This window comes from Rhipicephalus sanguineus, chromosome 3 (assembly GCF_013339695.2).
Source record: "Rhipicephalus sanguineus isolate Rsan-2018 chromosome 3, BIME_Rsan_1.4, whole genome shotgun sequence".
NCBI lineage: Eukaryota > Metazoa > Arthropoda > Arachnida > Ixodida > Ixodidae > Rhipicephalus > Rhipicephalus sanguineus.
The window spans coordinates 143,570,285-143,589,047 of record NC_051178.1 but is presented as its reverse complement, the minus strand read 5'-3'; the positions used below and the strand labels follow the sequence as shown (position 1 = coordinate 143,589,047).

Sequence of the window (18,763 nt, the reverse complement as noted above, 5' to 3'; positions counted from 1 at the left end):
CGGTTAGTTCCGGCGGTGCGCAGCCGGTGCCATTCGCGGAAGCCACGTTTTGAACGACGAAATCCAAGTGCGAGATGCACGGACTTACACATTTTTCTGACCGAACTTCTTGCATATAGCTTCCACAGCGTTGCACATAATGTATGAAATGTGTGAAACGGTGTATATAGAGAGATTTAGACGTGGATAACAGCAGACTGATCAACGGTTGATATCGCTGCGAAACGAGGGGTGCGTTTGTGTAACAATCTAAGGGGAGACGGCATTAACTTCTTGTAGCTCTTTGCTTGTTACCGTTGACGCCCTACTTTAATCTTTCGGAAGATGAATTGGATAAATGTCTGTTGTATGCGTAATAAAATTTACACGCTATAAAGTGCTCGTGAAGTTTTTGTACGGCATACAGGCATGGTAACTTGAAGGTAATATAAGTTAGGCAGGTTACAAAACGTTTTAATTTTAATTTTTCGGGCGCCCTTTTAAGTCTTCAGTCGATTGGCGCAGCCGGGGGGGGGGGGGGATGGGGGGAGGGATTCAATTCCTCCCTCCCCGAAATTTTCGATTTTGCGTGTGTATATATACTCAAATACATACAAACGCACACACGAAAATACATGAAGTGTGGTTAAACCCCCCCCCCCCCCCCCCCCCATTCCCCCCTGAAAAAAGTTTCTGGCTTGGCCCCTGGTTTAGTTCAAGAAGTTCTCAAAATATCGATACTGGCCACATCACTCCTTCATAGCAAGTAAATAGGTAGTGGAGAGACAGAATTTCGTTGCCATTCGCGCATTACATTTTAGTGTTTTTTAAGAAACTTTACATATCCCGGTGTTATTGCTGCACCCGTTATACTGACATTCGAGGCGCGTTCGCACCGCCACCACTGTGTGCTGTCCTGAGCTGTCTGGTGTTGACGTTGCTTGTCTGTATGTTTGAGGCCCGTGTGCTTAGATTTAGGGGCACGTTAAAGAACCCCAGGTGGAGCCCTCCACTACGGCGTCCCTCATAATCATATCGTGGTTCTGGGACGTTAAACCCCAGATATTGTTATTATTACTATCGGAGCCGTCCCTGTTGGAGACAACAGCTGCGGTAACGGTGAACGACCACTTTACGTATTACGGAAAAAGTGTTCCTGTGTCCTTTTAAGCTGAGCCTCTGCGATGTAGATCCTAATCGGCATCACAACCGGCCACAGTTTCTGTTTCCACGCAAGTAGAATATTTTAGCTTTGCGGTCTTTCCGTGTGGTATAAGTGCGGCAGTACTGTACCGATAGGCGTGCGCAGAAGGGGCGCCTCCCCCCCCCCCCCCCCCTAGTCACCTTAGAAGAGTTGGGCGCGAAGTCTTCCCCATACATTGACTTAATAGGGAGGGGGGCGCCGCGATGAACCTTCGCCTCCCCCCCGCCCGAAGGGGAACCCTGCGCACGCCTATGACTGTATACCCTCGTGGTCGGTACGAAACTATATTAGTCTGCAAGACCTCTATTAGCTACTCTCGCAATTCATCACGCTACCGTACGCATCGAGCAACTCGTGCAGCTAAAACGCTTTCGGATCGTGGTATACGCTAACTGGAACGGTGCTACCATAGCGTAAATGGTACGGTATTACCGACATCGCTTAAACATCCTAATGGGTCACTACATGCATACGGCGGAAGCACGCATCCAAACGGAAGCAGTAAAAAGCTACGAGCCAGAAGCCTTTGAGAAGGCTCTCAGCAGTGAAAAACTGAGCCATATATATACGTAAAGGAACAAGCTGTTTCTTCGTATTTGAAGTGCAGCCCGTTTCTTTTCCGTCTGACTTTGAAGACAGGACACCGACGTTTGATCGCAGGTTGTTGGTCCAGGGCCCTCAGTGATCCTCGTTTTACGTTGCCACGTTTGAAGCTGCCTCACGTTTGACCCATATCGAAGTGCTCTTCGTGCGGTATACCGCTGCATGCCGCCTTCGTTTCTCGCCGCCCTGCACATCCGACCCGAGTGTCAACCACCGCGAGCAGCCGCGTTCTGTTCACAGATACGTTTCCGTGGTATACATAGCAACCGTGCAAACACGTACGAGCGCGAACAGGGTTCACAAACGTTATTAAAACACGCGAGTGTGTCGTCTTATCACGGGAAGCTGTGATATCGGTATGTTGTTTGTTGTCTGAACTCTGATGTATTTGTGTGTGGAAAGCACTTCCCCTTAGTCCGCCTCGGTTTACAGTGGTTACTTAGCTCGGCTGCTGACCCGAAGGTCGAAGGTTCGATCCTAGCCGCGGCGGTTGCATTTCGATGCAGGTGAAATGCTATAGAGGCCCGCGTACAGTGCGATGTCAGTCCACGTTATGCCATGTGGTCAAAATTTCCGGAGTTCTTCACTACGGCGTGCCTCATAATTATATCGTGGTTTTGACGCGTAAAACCCCAGATATTATTATTACCTCCCCTTAAGAGGCGCAGACAGTGAAACAGAGAGCAGCGTACAGTGTTCCAAGCTGCTTGCAAAACACAGACTAGTGCTATTATTAACATTCTTAAGGCCTTTTCGATAAAATAGATATTGTTCAAAACGTTCACAGAGTTATCACATGCATGGCTCCTTTTTTCAAACGCTACGCACCGCTTCCAAATGCGAACATTGGTAAACGTTGCTAAGGCGAGTTGCTTCCAGCCCTTACATGAATGGCGCTGTTATCAGAAGTCCGAGCCCGGACTGCCCGATAGAAAAGATAATTAATTATGAGTTAACTTGTTTGTTAAATTGCTTTAACGTATACATGGGAGAGGCGCTCTGTATTGGCAACATCGTTCGCCTTTTACGGAATGTTCACGTGCCGTCAACGACGGCCGCTTTGTTGTGCGATTTCAAAATTCCATAGTGCTTGTGTAAATAAACAGACGAGATCAAAAAGCAGCTTTTCAATGCCCTGACTGTGAGACTAAACGGAAGTCTTGATGACGTAAGAGAATACGGCCTGTAACGTAGCGAGCCTGCTGGACGTCACATATTGCGGAACATCGCGGTGACGCATTACGGGGAAAAAACGCGACCTGGTCATTCGATTCGCCCGCACAATATGGTCAGTACAAATACAGGAAGGAAACAATTACGTTAAGGATATTAAAGATCGTCTTCACTGAGACACACTGGAAGTGCGTGGCGAAACTTTCTGCTCGCGCACTTAATTCAGAAAAACCTGTGAGGCTTGTAGTCATCGTTGTTTTCATTCAACGTTCACCTTGATGGCAAGATAGAGTAAGTTTGCTTTTTCATTGGCTGACCGCTTTCGCTATTGGTAGGCCCAGTGTCAGGATTGGATTGGCTAAAAATTTGGTCTTATGAATAATTGTAGCGCAAGAACGTTTTTTGTGAACAGGGGTACCAGCTTCTTTCCAAGCTTAATGCGAGCAAATCAGGGGCGTAGCCAGACAGCTTTCTTTTTCGGGGATGCGTATGTTCGTGCGTACGTTTGTATGTGTGCGTGTATACAAAAGTGAAAAATTTCGGAGCAGAAGGGGTTTGAACACCCCCCCCCCCCCCCCCATACGCCAGTGGAGCAATTCTAAAGGCCTCTTTACTCCATGTTTCCCTATCATACCGGGAATTTCGCCGGCGTACTTCTTAGTAATGCTTCAGCCGAGCTCGCAGTTATCATGTGGATGAGTGCTAGTATCCGTACGTCAGAAAAAGGACGAGAACGTGAATCCATTTCTTTTTTGAGGCGATCGACATAGAACTCATCTTATTATTTGAGGTCGCGTGCATTGTCGACGATACTGCGTAAGAGCAGGAATGTCTCTCTATAGCGAACTATGTAACCATACACTATACATTTCTGCAACGTCGACTATATTTAACCTGCAAAATGTATGTCTATTTCCGTGTAGCCTCTGAGACTCTCAACACGTGGGGGTTCTATACAACTTATGAGGCCTACTTTTAAGCATCGTCTCGTGCAACGCACGGAAACAATATCGTTTGGCGTCCTTGGTTCCTGTTTGAATTTGGCGTGAGCGCCGTCTCTTCGTGGGTTATTCCAGGTGCCCTTAAGTCCGCCTGTTATACGACCTGTTAAGGTTCGACCAATGTGGCTTTGACTAGCCATTAAGTTCAATGTGTCATAGCTCCCGCGGTGTCCTCATATTTCTGTATAACATTGTTATTTCGTCCTATATCTGCGTATAGGTCTATGGAAATACCCTCGACAGAAGACAGGAACATTGCATATTCTATAGACGGACGATACGTCATCTGGCATTTATCAGCCTGGAATGCGCCTACGTGGAAAGTGCAGCACACGTATGAGCCTTAGTTCGAACAAAAAAATTACAGGAAACTTTATTGAACGCTTCGGGAAGCACCTCAAGCGAGACGGGAGAGGGCAAGCAGGGCGAGAGGGACGCTGACAGGGCGTGTCGGTTTATATCCAACGGCGCTTCCACGCCGGTTCCTAACTCGAGCCGAACGAACAAAACAACGCAAAGGTTCCAGTTTTGCACGGGCAGCTCGAGTCAGCCCCAGGGCGTGCGTTGTCCCCGCAAGGGTGACCGTGGTCGCAGGCTTAGAAGTCCAAAGGAGACGTCCTCGGGAACGTGAAGACGATGTGGAAACTGTCGAAGGCCTTGCGCCTCCTTCGGCGATAAGTCCTCTTCGGTGGTCCTCTTATCGTCCACGTTTCTGCGTTGCCGTTCCTCTGCAATGACGATACAGGAATAACGGCAATTGAAGCGAAGAACAATAAAAGACTGAGCTTATACAGATGGGTGGGGTCAGTGCTTCCTTATGTATAAGGGACGTAGTGATCATGCTGTAGAGCTGAACACTTGGGAAGATGCAACGGGGCACCTTAAAGATAAGTGGATCGACGTACCATTCGTTTATGTGCAGGAGGGCATCACTACGTGAACTACATTTTTTTGGGGGGGCGAGATGGCCACAGCAGCGATCGCTAATTTAATTGAAGTTCTCCGGATGACTGCCAGGGCTACTTGATTCCGATATTCCCATTCGCCAACGCGCGCTTACGCCTCGGTGTAGCAGCTACAAGGTGTAGGCTTGTCTACAACCTTTACTTTAAAACAGAGTGGGAAAATAATCTGACGCGGCGTTCTCGGAAGGTGTCGCCGTCGTCACATGACAGAAATTCAAGTGGCTCATTTGTTATAAGTTCATACATTTATTTAAAGAAGTCCCAGCGTCATGCACCATGGATGACGTCAACGTCCGCCGATTTAAGCTTGCTGCATGTGTGTACGTGGAAGGACCAATATCCAGAAATGATCGGTTGCCCTTAATCTCCGCAAGCCGAATCCAGCGCGATTTCTGTACATTCCCCATTCTAATACGTTCGTCAAATAAAAAGGAAAAAAAAAACATTCGGCTCATCAAGGGATAAAATAATTTCCTTGCGATACACAAACGTTATGGTTGCACTAACCGGTCAAAGCAAGTTGTTCATCTCTAAAAGGAAGGACTGTATGGCTGGACGAGTGAAGTCCTACGTGCAGAATAAAAGCGAGGAAGAAAAACCAGCCGAGGTAAAGATGCTTTCTTTCTTCTTCTGCCAACGCGTAACGAGAAGGACGAAGCTCAACCTTCTCCCCCCGCTGCCAGCTGCAGTGAACACCGGAAGGCCTCCTCTCGCTCCATTTGCAAGGCCAATAATGCCAAGCGCAGCTTCGAAGGCCACGGCGCAAAGCTGACTTGCAGAAATCGCTAACTTAAGGTCAATTTCTTCTTTTGTTTCGCGTTCCTTTAACGTGGATATGTGGATACAGACCCGATTACACTGACTCACCCCGTGTTCCTGTAGCAAAGCTGAACTCTTCCAAGGAAGAGCCGCACTGCACGGATCCGGCATACGTTACGTCATTGGCGGCCGCCATTGTTGTTATGCCACCGCTGTAATTCGGTATGCAATTCAATACGGACTCGTTTATTCACGCTCTTCGCTAAGCCTATACCGGAAGCTCGCGTGGGACTATGACACCTAGTAACAGAGCAAAAAGAAGAAGAAAGCAACGAAGAAGGGCAGCTATCCCGGGACATAGTCAAGTATCTGAGGAGCAACCAACCAACCAACTTTCCCATACCGCCAGACTGCTCGATCTACTTCCCCCACAGTGTTTAGGAGTTACTGAATTGGGAACAAGAACAAGAACAAACCTCGCTGTTATCGCTCGACTCGCTGCTTCTTCCGGCATATGGAGTCATGGGTCCCTCTCGTCAGCGGAGGGGACAAACAAGGCAACACCGGCGTACACCTCGCGAGCTGTGTCGCGTCTGCAGGCCGACGTCGTCACCGTGCTTCTTTCGCAGCTGCGGTGTACGGACCGAAGCATTGTTCCGGGGGAGCACAGCGCCTGGAGTTGGGGGGAGGCGCTTCGCGCGCACTCTTTGACGTCAGCGCGCGCTCAAGTCCAGCCGGCGGCGGGTGATGAAGGCAAGCACAGCGCGGCGACGACGACGGCAGCGTTTAGCAGCGCGCCTCGATTGGGTGTGCCCCCCTTCCCCCTCGTAGCCTTTATCGTGGCCCGAAATTCGGGGCTATTAAATATTCCATGACCCGGCCGAGGGCTCACGCCAGCGGTCCGCTCACTGGCACGCGACGCATGGTGCGCTTGGGGACTCGCCCGGCCGTGGTTCGATGATGATGAGAAGGACGACGACGCCCGCCCAGATATAGGAAGCGAGGCCCTGCTTTTATTTTGACCATTGCGAAGGCACTTTACGGCCGGAGCGCGAAAATCGGTCGGTCAAGCTTATTGTCACGTCTGCAGGGGTATCCGCACGTTTGCGTGTGCTGCAGACACTGCCGGTGACCGCAGGGCCGCCGTACTTTGCTGCTGTCCTTCGTAGCATGCTTCACTCGGCTCGGAGAGGGCCTTGAAAGATTTACTTTCACAAGCAAGAGGCGTATCAATTACAGTCGCTATTCGTCTGGAAATACCCAAGTCCCGCTACGTAACACCAATAGTAGGCATGGCCTGAGGATCCCTATTTCGCGTTTGCCCATCACAAATTCTTTCAAAATGTGGGAACAACGAGTACCGATCGGATTGAAGCGCCGCCTGTCATAGTCATAGCTGCGCTGCGCTAGTGTTGTTGAGGAGGAACTTCAGCATATATGCTTTAAAGGCAGATCCAGAAATTTATAGTAATTTAATTCGACACGCTTGCTGCGGCTACATAACATACAGAACAGATGGCCGATGGTGCAAAGGAGGTCTAGATATCGTGGTATGCGCGAAGGTTATGCCTCGGTGCTTCCTTCACAGATAATTGGAACTTCGGCTGCAAGGCGGTGGGCATTTATTTGTCCCAGATATAAGCGTCGTTACGAAGCGTTTCTCAAAGTGGGAGAAACTCTTGCAATCTTACAGCGCGCGCCCTTTCACGAAGCATCGCGCGATTAAAATAGAGACTGAAGGAAGTGAGCTATCATTCGAAGGGAGGAGATGGAGCGTTGTTGTTAGCTTTCGTGCTCTGGCCATGGAGTTAACGTGGCATATGAGTCATATGAGCACACGTACCCGTGTATGGGCGTTCGTTGAACTTTCACCAGGAGAGGAGAAAAAAGAAACAATGTTTGCAGCATAGAAGAGCAACCTGATACGACAGATACGGAGTTGAGGACAACGGGCTTTGATGAAAGGAAACAATTCATTCGGGGGCGACGGTCGTAATTCATGTCGCATTGCGAACGCGATCACGCGAGCCCAGATACAACAACCGCGGTTTACTTTACCCGTCCAGGACCGCTGAGATTTCGCGCTGCGCGTTTACAGTGGTACTCGAGGAAAGCATTGAGTCTCCGAGGTGCAGTGATTATCTTCGATATGGCCTGAACCTGCGGCGGGCGCACTAATCTCGGCGTGTTGCGCGCAGCGACGAAATCAGGATCGCCGAGGGCGTATGCGATTATAGCCCACGTTGGTTTCGCAATTTCATTCGTATGGAATAGAAATGGCCAACTCAAAGGAGCAGCGGACGAAGAACCAGTCAACGGCCCGCGGTGCCTTTCGATTTCGGGGAAAGAGAAGGGTTAGTTGCCAAATTTGGAACGATGGGCCGGGACGTGCCCAGCCGTTATGAACCCGAAGATAACGCAGCATGATATTGTCTTGTGGGGCTTCAGTTATGGACGGTACATTACGGATTCTATAAAGACGCGCTGCCTTTTATGGTCCAGCAACTTCGTATATATCAACGCGCGAAAGAATGCACGTCTGCTTTTGTCTTCTTCCATTTCAAACTATACCCACGGTATACGTATACTAGGCCCTTACGATTTGAGGCGCTTCTCGAGCGCACGATTCGGTACAGGGATACCCACCTTTGTGCGGACGGCGGCTTGTAAAGGCGGGAGAACTGGATCCTTGCTCTGTCCTCGTGCCACGTGCAAGGGAGTCCGCAGGCTAGGGGAGCGAGCATGCGTGCCGGTCGGCCAGGCCAAGCTGCGCACCAGGAGCCCAACCGGCGCGTTCGGACTCCGGGCCGAAACTGCAGCCCGTCGTCGTGTGGGCCCGGCTGCCGGCACACATGCACACCGGTGCAGACGCCGGGGGTCACGTGCCTACCGCGGTCGATGTGAACCTCCCGCCGAGATGTCAGCTGCCGCCGGCTGCCGGAGTTGCGGCCGCAGCAGCCGCGCGTCTTGGCGCGCGCGCCGAACGGAGGTGGTCCGACGGAGCATACATTGTAGTGGGCGGCAGCGACACCTGCCACGGCGCGGCTCGACGACGTACGTGCCCGCCTTCCTCCATCTTTTTTTATCTGATTAGGATCCTCCACGTTGCCGATAAGAGAGCTCTCTCTCTCTCTCTCTCTCTCTCTATGATTCTGATTTCATCGTACAAGTGCGGCCTCCTACGAATAGGCGCGGCGGGTCGCGTGCGGTACAAGTAGGCGCTATCTTTCGCGCTCTTTTCTTCTTTTGAGTGTGAGAGGGCGTCCGTTACACTCGTACCGCAGCGTAAGGCTCTCAGATGCCGACTCGCTCACGCGTGCCGTGTGTCATATGCCAGGCAAGGCGAACTGTATCTGCACGGTGTGGGCTGATATTACAGGGAGATTAAACGTCATGTAACAGTGTGGTTAGATTTTAATCATGCCGTTGTGCCTCGTGCACGTGGCGTACACCGTGCTAATATGGTCGTCACAGGCTAGATCTCCAGAGGGGTGTCTAGGCGTCTGCTCCCTCTCCTGCTCATACACGCAATCTTCCAGGAAGCTCTCGTATTCCGTATCAATGTTCGCCCACTTATTCGATCTATGACCATTTCACGTCCGGCAGTGGTACGGCGTCCATTTGTGTCCGAAGGCATTGAGCCATCGCGACAGTTTTTCAACTTCCACACCAACGGCGAAATTTCCATTCAGCCGAACTGATGAACGCTGTACACTCTCGCAATGAGTAGCTGCATGTGACGTATACTACGCACGAAATAATCAAAGACTGAACGTGTACCGCATTGTGTTGTCATTGGTGTTGGCGTAGTAAACGGCCATGGCGCTAAGTCGTAGTCCGCCCATTGCGGACAATCGCTGTTCGTTCACTTGAAGCAGCACACGTTACAATGCGAGAGTCTAACACTCGAGCGGACACTAAGCGCCGAATGAAAGTGCACCGATGTAGAACACTGCAGTCTTTCCCGAGAGCGTCGGTGATTAAAAGGTCACCGCGCAACCGGAACCTCACGTCTGTTTCAACAACATGCAAGACTCCTGATCAGGCATCATCGTCGCTTAATCACCACTTCGCTTACAACAACTGTCAGCTTCGTTTGACGCCTGTGACGAGCTTCGCTTTCACTGACACATAGCCGAAGATACGTAAGCTCGACGTCAGTCATTTTGCATCGTTTTCCACATGATCTGTAATAACACAGGCCGAGAATACATGTTATATATCTTGAGCTCTCTATCTCTCAGACGCGGCCACAGGACGTTTGCAGTCTTGTACGTAGGTATAGGGTTGTTGTATCATCAATCCCCTCAAAACATCTGTCAGAACAACAGACAAATTGTCAACATCACTACAGCAGCATCGGATCCCTGCATACAGTTGAGTACAGTGTAATCTCGTTGATACCTTTTTTCACGGGAACCGGAAAATAAGACGTATTATGCAAAAAGCATGTAGGGAAGGGTACTTCAGCTCCACCAACGTGAAACCTGTGGAGGGCGAGGCATGCAGTGTGCGCCGGTGTTTACCACAGCAAAAGCACTGCTAGTGGACAATGAGAGACAGAAGAGAGATTAGACACAGAGACCCGCAGTCCGCTTTTAGTTAACGTGCACGCTGAGAATCTTTATTGTTCAACTGCGCACAAGAGATATCTCCCACCGGCACTGCATTGCAGGTCAAGGTCCAGTGCGCGGTGGCCGGTGAACGGTTGTGCAGCGCGAGCAGTCGGTTTTTTCAATCAAGAAACTCGCTAGCTGACACTGCCTGCGTCGGCGTTGTCTCTCGCGGGCGAGAGCGCGTTCTCGTTCCTTGCGAGCTGGTAGTTCAGCTTTCATCGATGAAAGAGCGTTTCCATAGTCACTGCGCGCCGTTCGCTCTCTCTCGCCAAACGGCGAGCGCTGAGGCGGTGGCGCCCTCTCTTGCGCTCAAGCAAATGGACCGTCCCGACAGCAGACGACGATGCACGCCGACACGCTGAGACCGTAAGGTGCTTCGCCCCTAAAATCGTATTAACCAAAGAGGTTAATAAAAACGCCAGGCCCGCGCTGAAAGCGCAGCACAGTCACAGCGAAAGCTGGAAGAGCGGCATTTCTAGAGCCCGTTGTAAAATCTCTTGGGGCTACTAATACAAGTACACTTGCAAGGTATGCACTATGCCATAAATCATAATTTCTGTGAAGTTTTTTTGAGCAACATTGAAGTAGCTGGTCAAATTGCGATGCCCTTTCTTCCTTTCATCGCTGGACACAGTGAGCGCGCCTGGCAGCGATCTCTTCGCCGCAAAACCGACGCTGCTGTGGCCTCAGCGGCTACGCAACGTGCAGATCGCGGCTTGTTGGAACGCGGTTTGACCTATATACCGAAGAATAAACGTAGTATTTTTAGATATATCGCAAGAGCCACTTTCGCGGTCGTATTATCCAATTTTGAGCAAAAATGTGATCGTATTAAGCGCATGAAAATGCATTATTTCTAAGGGATGCTGGCCGGGAGTAAAAATAGAAACGTATTAGGTTGAAAAACGTATTATGCAGAATAGTATCAACGAGATTTTAGCCGAACGCAATACTGGACAGAACGGAAAAAAAAGAAAAAAAAGAGAGAGATAAGCCTAGGAATGTTATGCAGTCGTAACGATGCCGTCCACAAATGAGTGCCGGAGGCGTACAGGCAGACGCGCGCATGCGCACTAGTGCCGATAGGTTCAGCGCACATCTGTAGGAGGCCATGGCAGATCGTGCCACAGCCCATTTTAAATGTCGGTTTTGTTGGAGGCGGTTTTAAGTATTTGACGGTGACCACAGGCATGCGCACGGGGGGGGGGGGGGGGGGGGGGGGCAGGGGGGCGCAACGTCAGCCCACACATTGATATTATAGGAGGGGGGGCGCTGCGACTCGGGGGGGGGGGGCGCAATGTCAGCGCCATACATTGACATAATTGGGAGGGGGGGGGGGGGGGGGGCGCTGCGACGAACCTTCGCCCCTCCCCGAAGGGGAACCCTGCGCACGCCTATGACGGTGACCATTCCGTTATTCGTTATGTCGGTTCGCACTTCGGATTAGTATGGTGCCATGCGTATGTGCGAAATCTTATTTTTCGTCTCTCCATGCGCAACGGCTGACGAGCGCACAGGGGAGGCCGACATGATTCGGTGCATACGAGGCCTGGAACGGCAATCCAGAGCGTGTGCACTCGCAGTTTATAACCTTTAGGCTTGTCTCTCACCAAGCAATAGTCGTTATCAACTATTGAGTTCACTTCCCTATTTTAGCACACCACGCTCGCTACTTCCTTGTCAGAGATGATATGACCCGCTTAACACGCGTGTAGTTGTTTCACGAGAGTGTCGAGAGCGCAGAGTTCGAGAAAGTAAATTCACGTAAGATGGATGAAGATTATTATTCGAGAAAAAGGACAAGGCCCAGAACGGATGTAACACTTTGCTTAGCGATTATACGCGAACCTGCACCCCATGCTACGCGCAAAAGGAAACATTTGTGGTAGATACGCGTATGCGCACGACAACCCTATTTCTTTGTATAGCTCCAGCTTCTTGCCCGCATTCATGCGTGCACTTTTATAACCTTGATTTTTTTCTCGCGTACGGCGCCATGTTTGCTCGCCGAAGAGCAGCGCCGGATACCTGCATGCGATCGCGCGCTTCGAGAGTGACGACAGCGGCGACCTTTGAAGCCAAACCACGCGCACAGGCGCACCACGTATACGCTTCGAGCTCACCCATATATCAACGATATGTGTTCGTGCGAATCCTGAGCGGCGTTTTTTCACAGCGGGGTGTCTTCGTCGGCGCGCAAGCAGATGGCTTGAGCCTCGAGATCGCATCGCGCGGCATCCCCGCGGTGACGCGACATTTTCACGCGCCCGAGATGCGAGGAACGCTGCGTGTACTCAATCGTGTACTAAATAACGAACTGTTTGGCATGACCGCTCTGAAGGGTTAATAAATGTTATGATAACAATGACAGCGTGTACATACCCGTGCCATGCGCGAGCGAGTGTGTGTTTGCAAGGAGGGGCAGGGGTTGGCATCTGCCCCCCTCTCTCTCTCTCTCTCTGTGTGTGTGTGTGTGTGTGTGTGTGTGTGGTGTGTGTGTGTGTGTGTGTGTGTTTGTGTGTGTGTTCGCAGACCACTCGGTAACTGTCTAACTCAGGTGTATTGAGTAATAATAATATCTGGGGTTTTACGTGCCAAGACAACGATATGATTATGAGGCACGCCGTAGTGGAGGGTTCCGGCAATTTCGACCATCAGGTGTTCTTTAACGTCCACTGACATCGCACAGTGGACGGGCCTCTAGCATTTCGCCTCCATCGAAAAGGCGACCGCCGCGGCCGGGATCGAACGTGGAGGTGTACCTAATTTCCCCTTGTATCAGACGTTACCATCGTAGTGCACTGCAAACGGGTTTGAGCCTTTTAGGGAGTTTCGGGCTCGACGCATAACGTGCATCCAAAAGGTACTACGCAAAACCCCCTTCAAAACGAGGTTCAAAAGGAGGTTTTATTTACATCCTTTAAGGGAGTGATTAGACGGAACTAAGGAGGTAAATTTGTGTTTTTATTGAACTCATTTTGAGGGCTTGAACGGAGCGCATTGGAAGTTTTTCTGGTTCTTTTGAGAGCTTTTAAAGCCTCCTTTTAGAGGTAAAGTTGGTGTTTTTATGTAAGCCATTTTGAGGGCTTGAACAGAGCGCATTGAGAGTTTTTCTGCTTCTTTTGAGAGCTGTTACAGCCTCCTTTTATACGAGGCCCTAGAGCGGTCGCGAAATGAAAAAAAAAAAGTATTTTAGGCAGTATATTACGTTTACCGGCCAATTTCCGGTACTATTCATCACTAGGACATATTAGAAAATGGACATCAAAGTATTTATGCACAAACATGACATTTGCATACAAGTACGCACGACACAGGAATCGAACTCGCGACCACACGCACTCAAAGCAAGCACTATAACCATTACCCACAGCGCCACCACTTGCAAGCTTGCTTTTTTCGTGGGCTTATATATGTCCAATGTATGTACAAAGCGGCTGGTAACCCGTCGGCACAACTTCGAACTTCTGTTCTTGTACCATCGACGTGTGGTTGCTCTTGCGGAAGGGTAAATACATAATTTGTGGGGGCGTCATGCAGGCCGAGCCGATCGACGTAAACACCCTCGGCTGCGAATTCTCCGGTTCACCGTGTCGTGCCGCTAGAAAAATTATAAACGTGTGCCTTCTTCGTTCGCGCTAAATTCGTGAATACCAGCGTGACAAAGGTATCTTCAGATGAGCGAACGTATGTGCATTCCATGAGCGTATGCTGTGGGAGCAATTTTCGTTATTTCTGCAGCCGCGAACTGCGCGCGTCCAGATGCGGCAGCGTGTTATGAGCGGTTCGAAGACCGCCTACGTTCTCATATGCAAGTTACACACGCAGAGGCCCGACTTAGAAGAACATTGTAACGCGCCTACATTAAGTGCATTTAATGCGCGCGTACTGCCGCGAGCTGCACGCAGGGGCAGCAGCGCGCTCTGAGCAGCTGAATAAAATCTGTTCCGCAATTAGCGCTTATTCGCAATGCAACCTTTAGCGCGGACCGCCTGCGTTCGCATAGGAAAATTACACACGCAGAAATTCCAGAGTTACAAGGACATTGTAGCGCGCCTACATAAAGTGCGTTGAATGCGCGCGTACAGCCGCGAGCAGCGCCTTCTGAGCAGCTGAACGCTTATCTATTTCCGCAATTAGCGCTTATTCGCAATGCACGCTTTAGCACGGCATTCAGTGATTCTCTATAACGCATATTCAGTATTTATTTGCTTTCATACTCGGATACTACCTACATTTCTTACTAATTAGTTTTTATTGGTAAGCATCACGCCACCGCGTTAAAGCGAATGCCTAACGCGTGCCCCAAGGTCAAGGACAACCTCCCCAGTTTACCAGTGACAGGTCTCTCACAAAACAAAAAAGTTAATGTACTTGCACTTATCTCTTGTGAACGTCCATGTGTACTTGGCCCTCTCCTCAGACAGATGATGCAGTACTCATTAAAAAAAGCATTACCCTCTTCCTCAATGGAACAGCTGTTCCATTGAGGAAGCAGCAGAGAGGTTGCCTTGTTTGCAATTCAGAATTTCACAATTGTAACACAGAAACGCGAGGACTGTAGCAAACATGCAGAAAACTGGAAAAACTATCATATGTGCCCTCCCTCGTCCACCTGCACACTACGTTAAACTTTATTGATACAACAGCAACCTTCAATTATGCTACTATTGATAAAAGATCACCCAATCTACGTTAGAACACAATGATGACTTTCTGTCTTTCTGTTGCCTATCTTCTACAATGTGTCATAATCTGTGAATCATCTGTTCAATGTGTTTGGTAATAAAACACAAGCAGTTACATTGAGCAGGCAGTGTTTCAGCATTGTTTTGCAATTTCTTCATAATTTGCATGCACGACAAGTAGTCATACTTCATTGATACAAAACCAGGTTGCAACATTTATTGGAATCAAAACAGCAGCACTTCTCGTGTCAATGTAAGGGTATAGGTATATATTTCCATCGTCGTGCACAGAACCTACTCCCAAAACTGAACACGTGGAACAACATATACAGTACAGCCTAAGCACTATACATAATTCACAGCAGTAAAGCAATACGAAAGTAGGTGCATCTAACGTAAGTGCACTTCACCGTGCCAGTATGTAAGTATAATCCAAAAAAATAAGCTACCCAAGGAACTTGGTGTCAGCCTACACACGAAGGCAACTAATTAGTACAATAAGGCTAGCATCACTTTTAGGAAATATGAAACCGTGTAGACAGGCAGTTGTACAGTTTTTTATTGCATTAGTTTGCCCTATGGCATCAAAACATGTCGCACATGATTTTGGAGTTGAGTTTCCTACAAAAAAGCCCAAAATAGACCTGTGGTGTTGACTGTAGGTCCACTTACCAAGGTGCATAAAAGCATTCAGCAATGCCACAAAATTACAAGGTTGCCTCATATGTTGCTGTACATATTACTCACAGATACTGGAAGCCATCGTAAATTTCTGGAAGTGTGCTTGGGAACTTGTCGGCATAATCACATGACTGCAATGTACCAATACTTCTAAATGCATAACAAGTACAGCCATGCTTCAATGTTTTATGCCAGCTAGTGCCATCTGTAACTCAAAAGTTCATCCTTAATTCCTCACTTGATGGCTTACGCATAATTACCACATGAAAATAATCCAAGCACCATGGCTGCAACGTCAACTTGCAATTAGGCAATCACAGGCACTAAATAAAAAAATTCCTGTAAATAGTGACTGGTCGCTTTGCACATTGGATCCTAGGACTTGATATGCCATGAGGATGAATAAAAATTGACCACACATATATAGAGACTGTGAAACAGTCAGGAGTTCAGTTCATAGGTAAGGAAAACGTGAAAACGAAATCAGAACACATAGCAACAAAGGGACGGAACGACACACTACTAACAACTGAAGTTGAACATGTGCGGCTTTTTTAGTCATGTGTGTTTATCTTTCTGGGTTTTGATTACACTTCAGTTACTAGTAGCGCACTGTCCTGTCTGCCCCTTCATTCCTCTGGGATGTGTGAGTGTTTAGTCTTGTAATTTTTTCGTACTGTGTGTTTACATCTTTCTGGTTTCGATTAAACTTCAGTTGCTAGTAGCGCGTCATCTGTCCCCTTCATTTCCTGTGCTGTGATTTTTTGCACCCTCTTAACTATGAATATACACCAACTCGCCCAACTGCCCTGTTAAGACTTATGTTTGCTGAATAACACGGGCCCACTCAGCGTCTTTTTAAACAATGCGAAATTTTCAAATGCACACGATATCAGAAAGGTTGCACGCAGTATTGCGCATAACACTCTGCATCAATACCAGTGTTGGCCTAAATGTGGTAAGATGTACGAGCTGTTCGACATGTGTAAAGTGAGGCACATCAGGGTGTTCCCACAATCATGGGTGTCGGCAGGGGTTTGCACAAAGGGCACCTGCCGCCATCAAGAACACCAGCACTTGACCCCACCCAAGCTACACCAATGCTCTCCTGCTCACCAGGCCGACACGTTACGCCGCCTTGCACCCCCAAGACAAAATCCTGCCGACACTCATGCCCACAATACACTTGACTTGAACCAGACTGGTGGGCAAGCAACACTTGCTGCTTTGCCAGAAGTGTATTCCTGAAAATACACAAAAAAGAAGTCCACTAAGATTTCTGTATACATAAAAATGAATGTCTTACCGAAGATTCGCACTTGACTATCCTTATTGCAGACATTTTGTCAAAACACGAAATAAATACAAAATTGAGATGCTGCTAAGTATTCCTTGTGAGCGTTTCACTTCGTGTGCACAGGGCAAAAAAACAAAGGATGTAAAAAAAATGCGAAACACCACCAGAAGTGTACTCTTGCCTGTTTACCATTATGTGGGTAGTTTTTGATGTCAGTAAAGTTATCATTATAAGTACACTTTAAAAGGGTTGTGAATGTTAGCAAGGTCTTGATTAACCGCACTACTCTGTTTAGAGTGAAGATTGGGCAACTTGGCACTGAACCATGGCAAAAAATAAACAGCGCACTCTAGTGAGGATAAACTAAGGCCTGGGCACAATAACAGCGCTTTCACCTTGTCAAATTGTGTCAACAGTCATGATACTATGTATTGACCTTGAAAACTATGGCAACATAATGCAAAACAGCAAATTAACGAGAGGGAATAAACAAGATGATTCAACAATCTGGTTCAACAGACTCAACAGCTGACTTATATCAATGCGATTAAATTAGCCTTGCACATCTCCTAATGGCTAAGAATATGCACATGTAGCTTGGCAAATTCACTGTTGATACGACCAATGAAGTTGCATTCCTTCCATGCCGTTGAATGGCGTTCCTTCTTTCTGTTTTCACTGTTTTCTGATTTTCATGGTTTCACTAGCGTAAATGTTCACCCTTTTGATTTTGTCACTTTGCAGATGGCGTAGGGTTTTGCCTTTGAATGTGCACGTTTCTTCTGCTTTGTCTTCCTGCTTCTTTTTGTATGCGTATATGTTTTGCCTTTGAACGTGCAAACGTTTCTGGCTCTGTCTCTATTTTTGCTCTACTGGGCCTTGTGCACTTCTCAAGCTACCATTGTCGCTTTCACTTGAGGCCCATTTCCTGTATTTTGCTGGAATAAACATTTATCCATTCATTCAATACCATAAAACGCTGTGCTTCACCATACACACTGCACTTAGCAGATGTCTGTCACATGATATGGCCGTCATTGTATAACTTAACATGATTTTATTCGTTTCTAGCTAATTAATCCAAGCTAATGATGTTAATGTACCTTATATGCTTTCACTGTGCCTTGATGCATATATGAAGTACAGTGCTTATGTACCTTTTGCTTTTCAGGCGACGGCAGAGTGCGCAATGCAAAATTGTTGCCGAAAGTCTTTCACTTCCTGACAATCTGTGCTTCGGTGGGTTCTCACAGTTGCATGGCGGGAGAAAGATGTCAGGGTAGTTGACTGCATCCAAGGTAGATGCTGCAAAATGAGAGCGCACGGTGTGTCACATGTCAGTGCGCAAATTGACACGATGACGAAGGATTAAAACAAACAATGAAGTTGGAAAGAAAAGAATAAATCGAAAACAAAGTTGTCCTTTATGCACATTCCAATGTGACAAGTGATAACCGTGGCCTTTTGCTCTAATGTATTCCCTGAAAGCATCATGCCTCATTCATGCTTTATCGCAGGCAAGACAATTATACGTGCAAACAAACTTTATCAGGGTGCACTCCTGGGTCGATTGACTGGTCGTATGAAGCATGAGTGATATTCCAGAAGTTCCAAAACATGCATCAAACATCATTGCTATCTGAGTTTAACGACTAAAATGCGAAGCATTTGTTAAACACTTCTACGACTTTGAACGGATCTATCTACTATCTATCTAGCCGCCTACGACTCATAGCTCGTTGTGATGTTTCGTTAATGGGATGTATGCCAAAATTCGTGTGGCATGACACGACTGCA

General features: G+C 48.2%; 1 protein-coding gene across 1 annotated transcript in view; it reads right to left on the bottom strand.

The window, feature by feature from the left end:
• Positions 1-4,313: 4,313 nt before the first annotated feature.
• The window catches only part of LOC119385922 (uncharacterized), a 24,388-nt gene continuing 9,938 nt past the window's right edge, over positions 4,314-18,763 (bottom strand). The window contains exons 2-3 of the mRNA XM_037653286.2: positions 8,331-8,770; positions 4,314-4,688 (exon numbers count right to left, since the gene is read on the bottom strand). Of these exons, the coding sequence (XP_037509214.1) occupies positions 4,658-4,688; positions 8,331-8,770 (471 nt within the window). The 3' untranslated portion in view covers positions 4,314-4,657. The remainder of the gene's footprint in view (positions 4,689-8,330; positions 8,771-18,763) is intronic.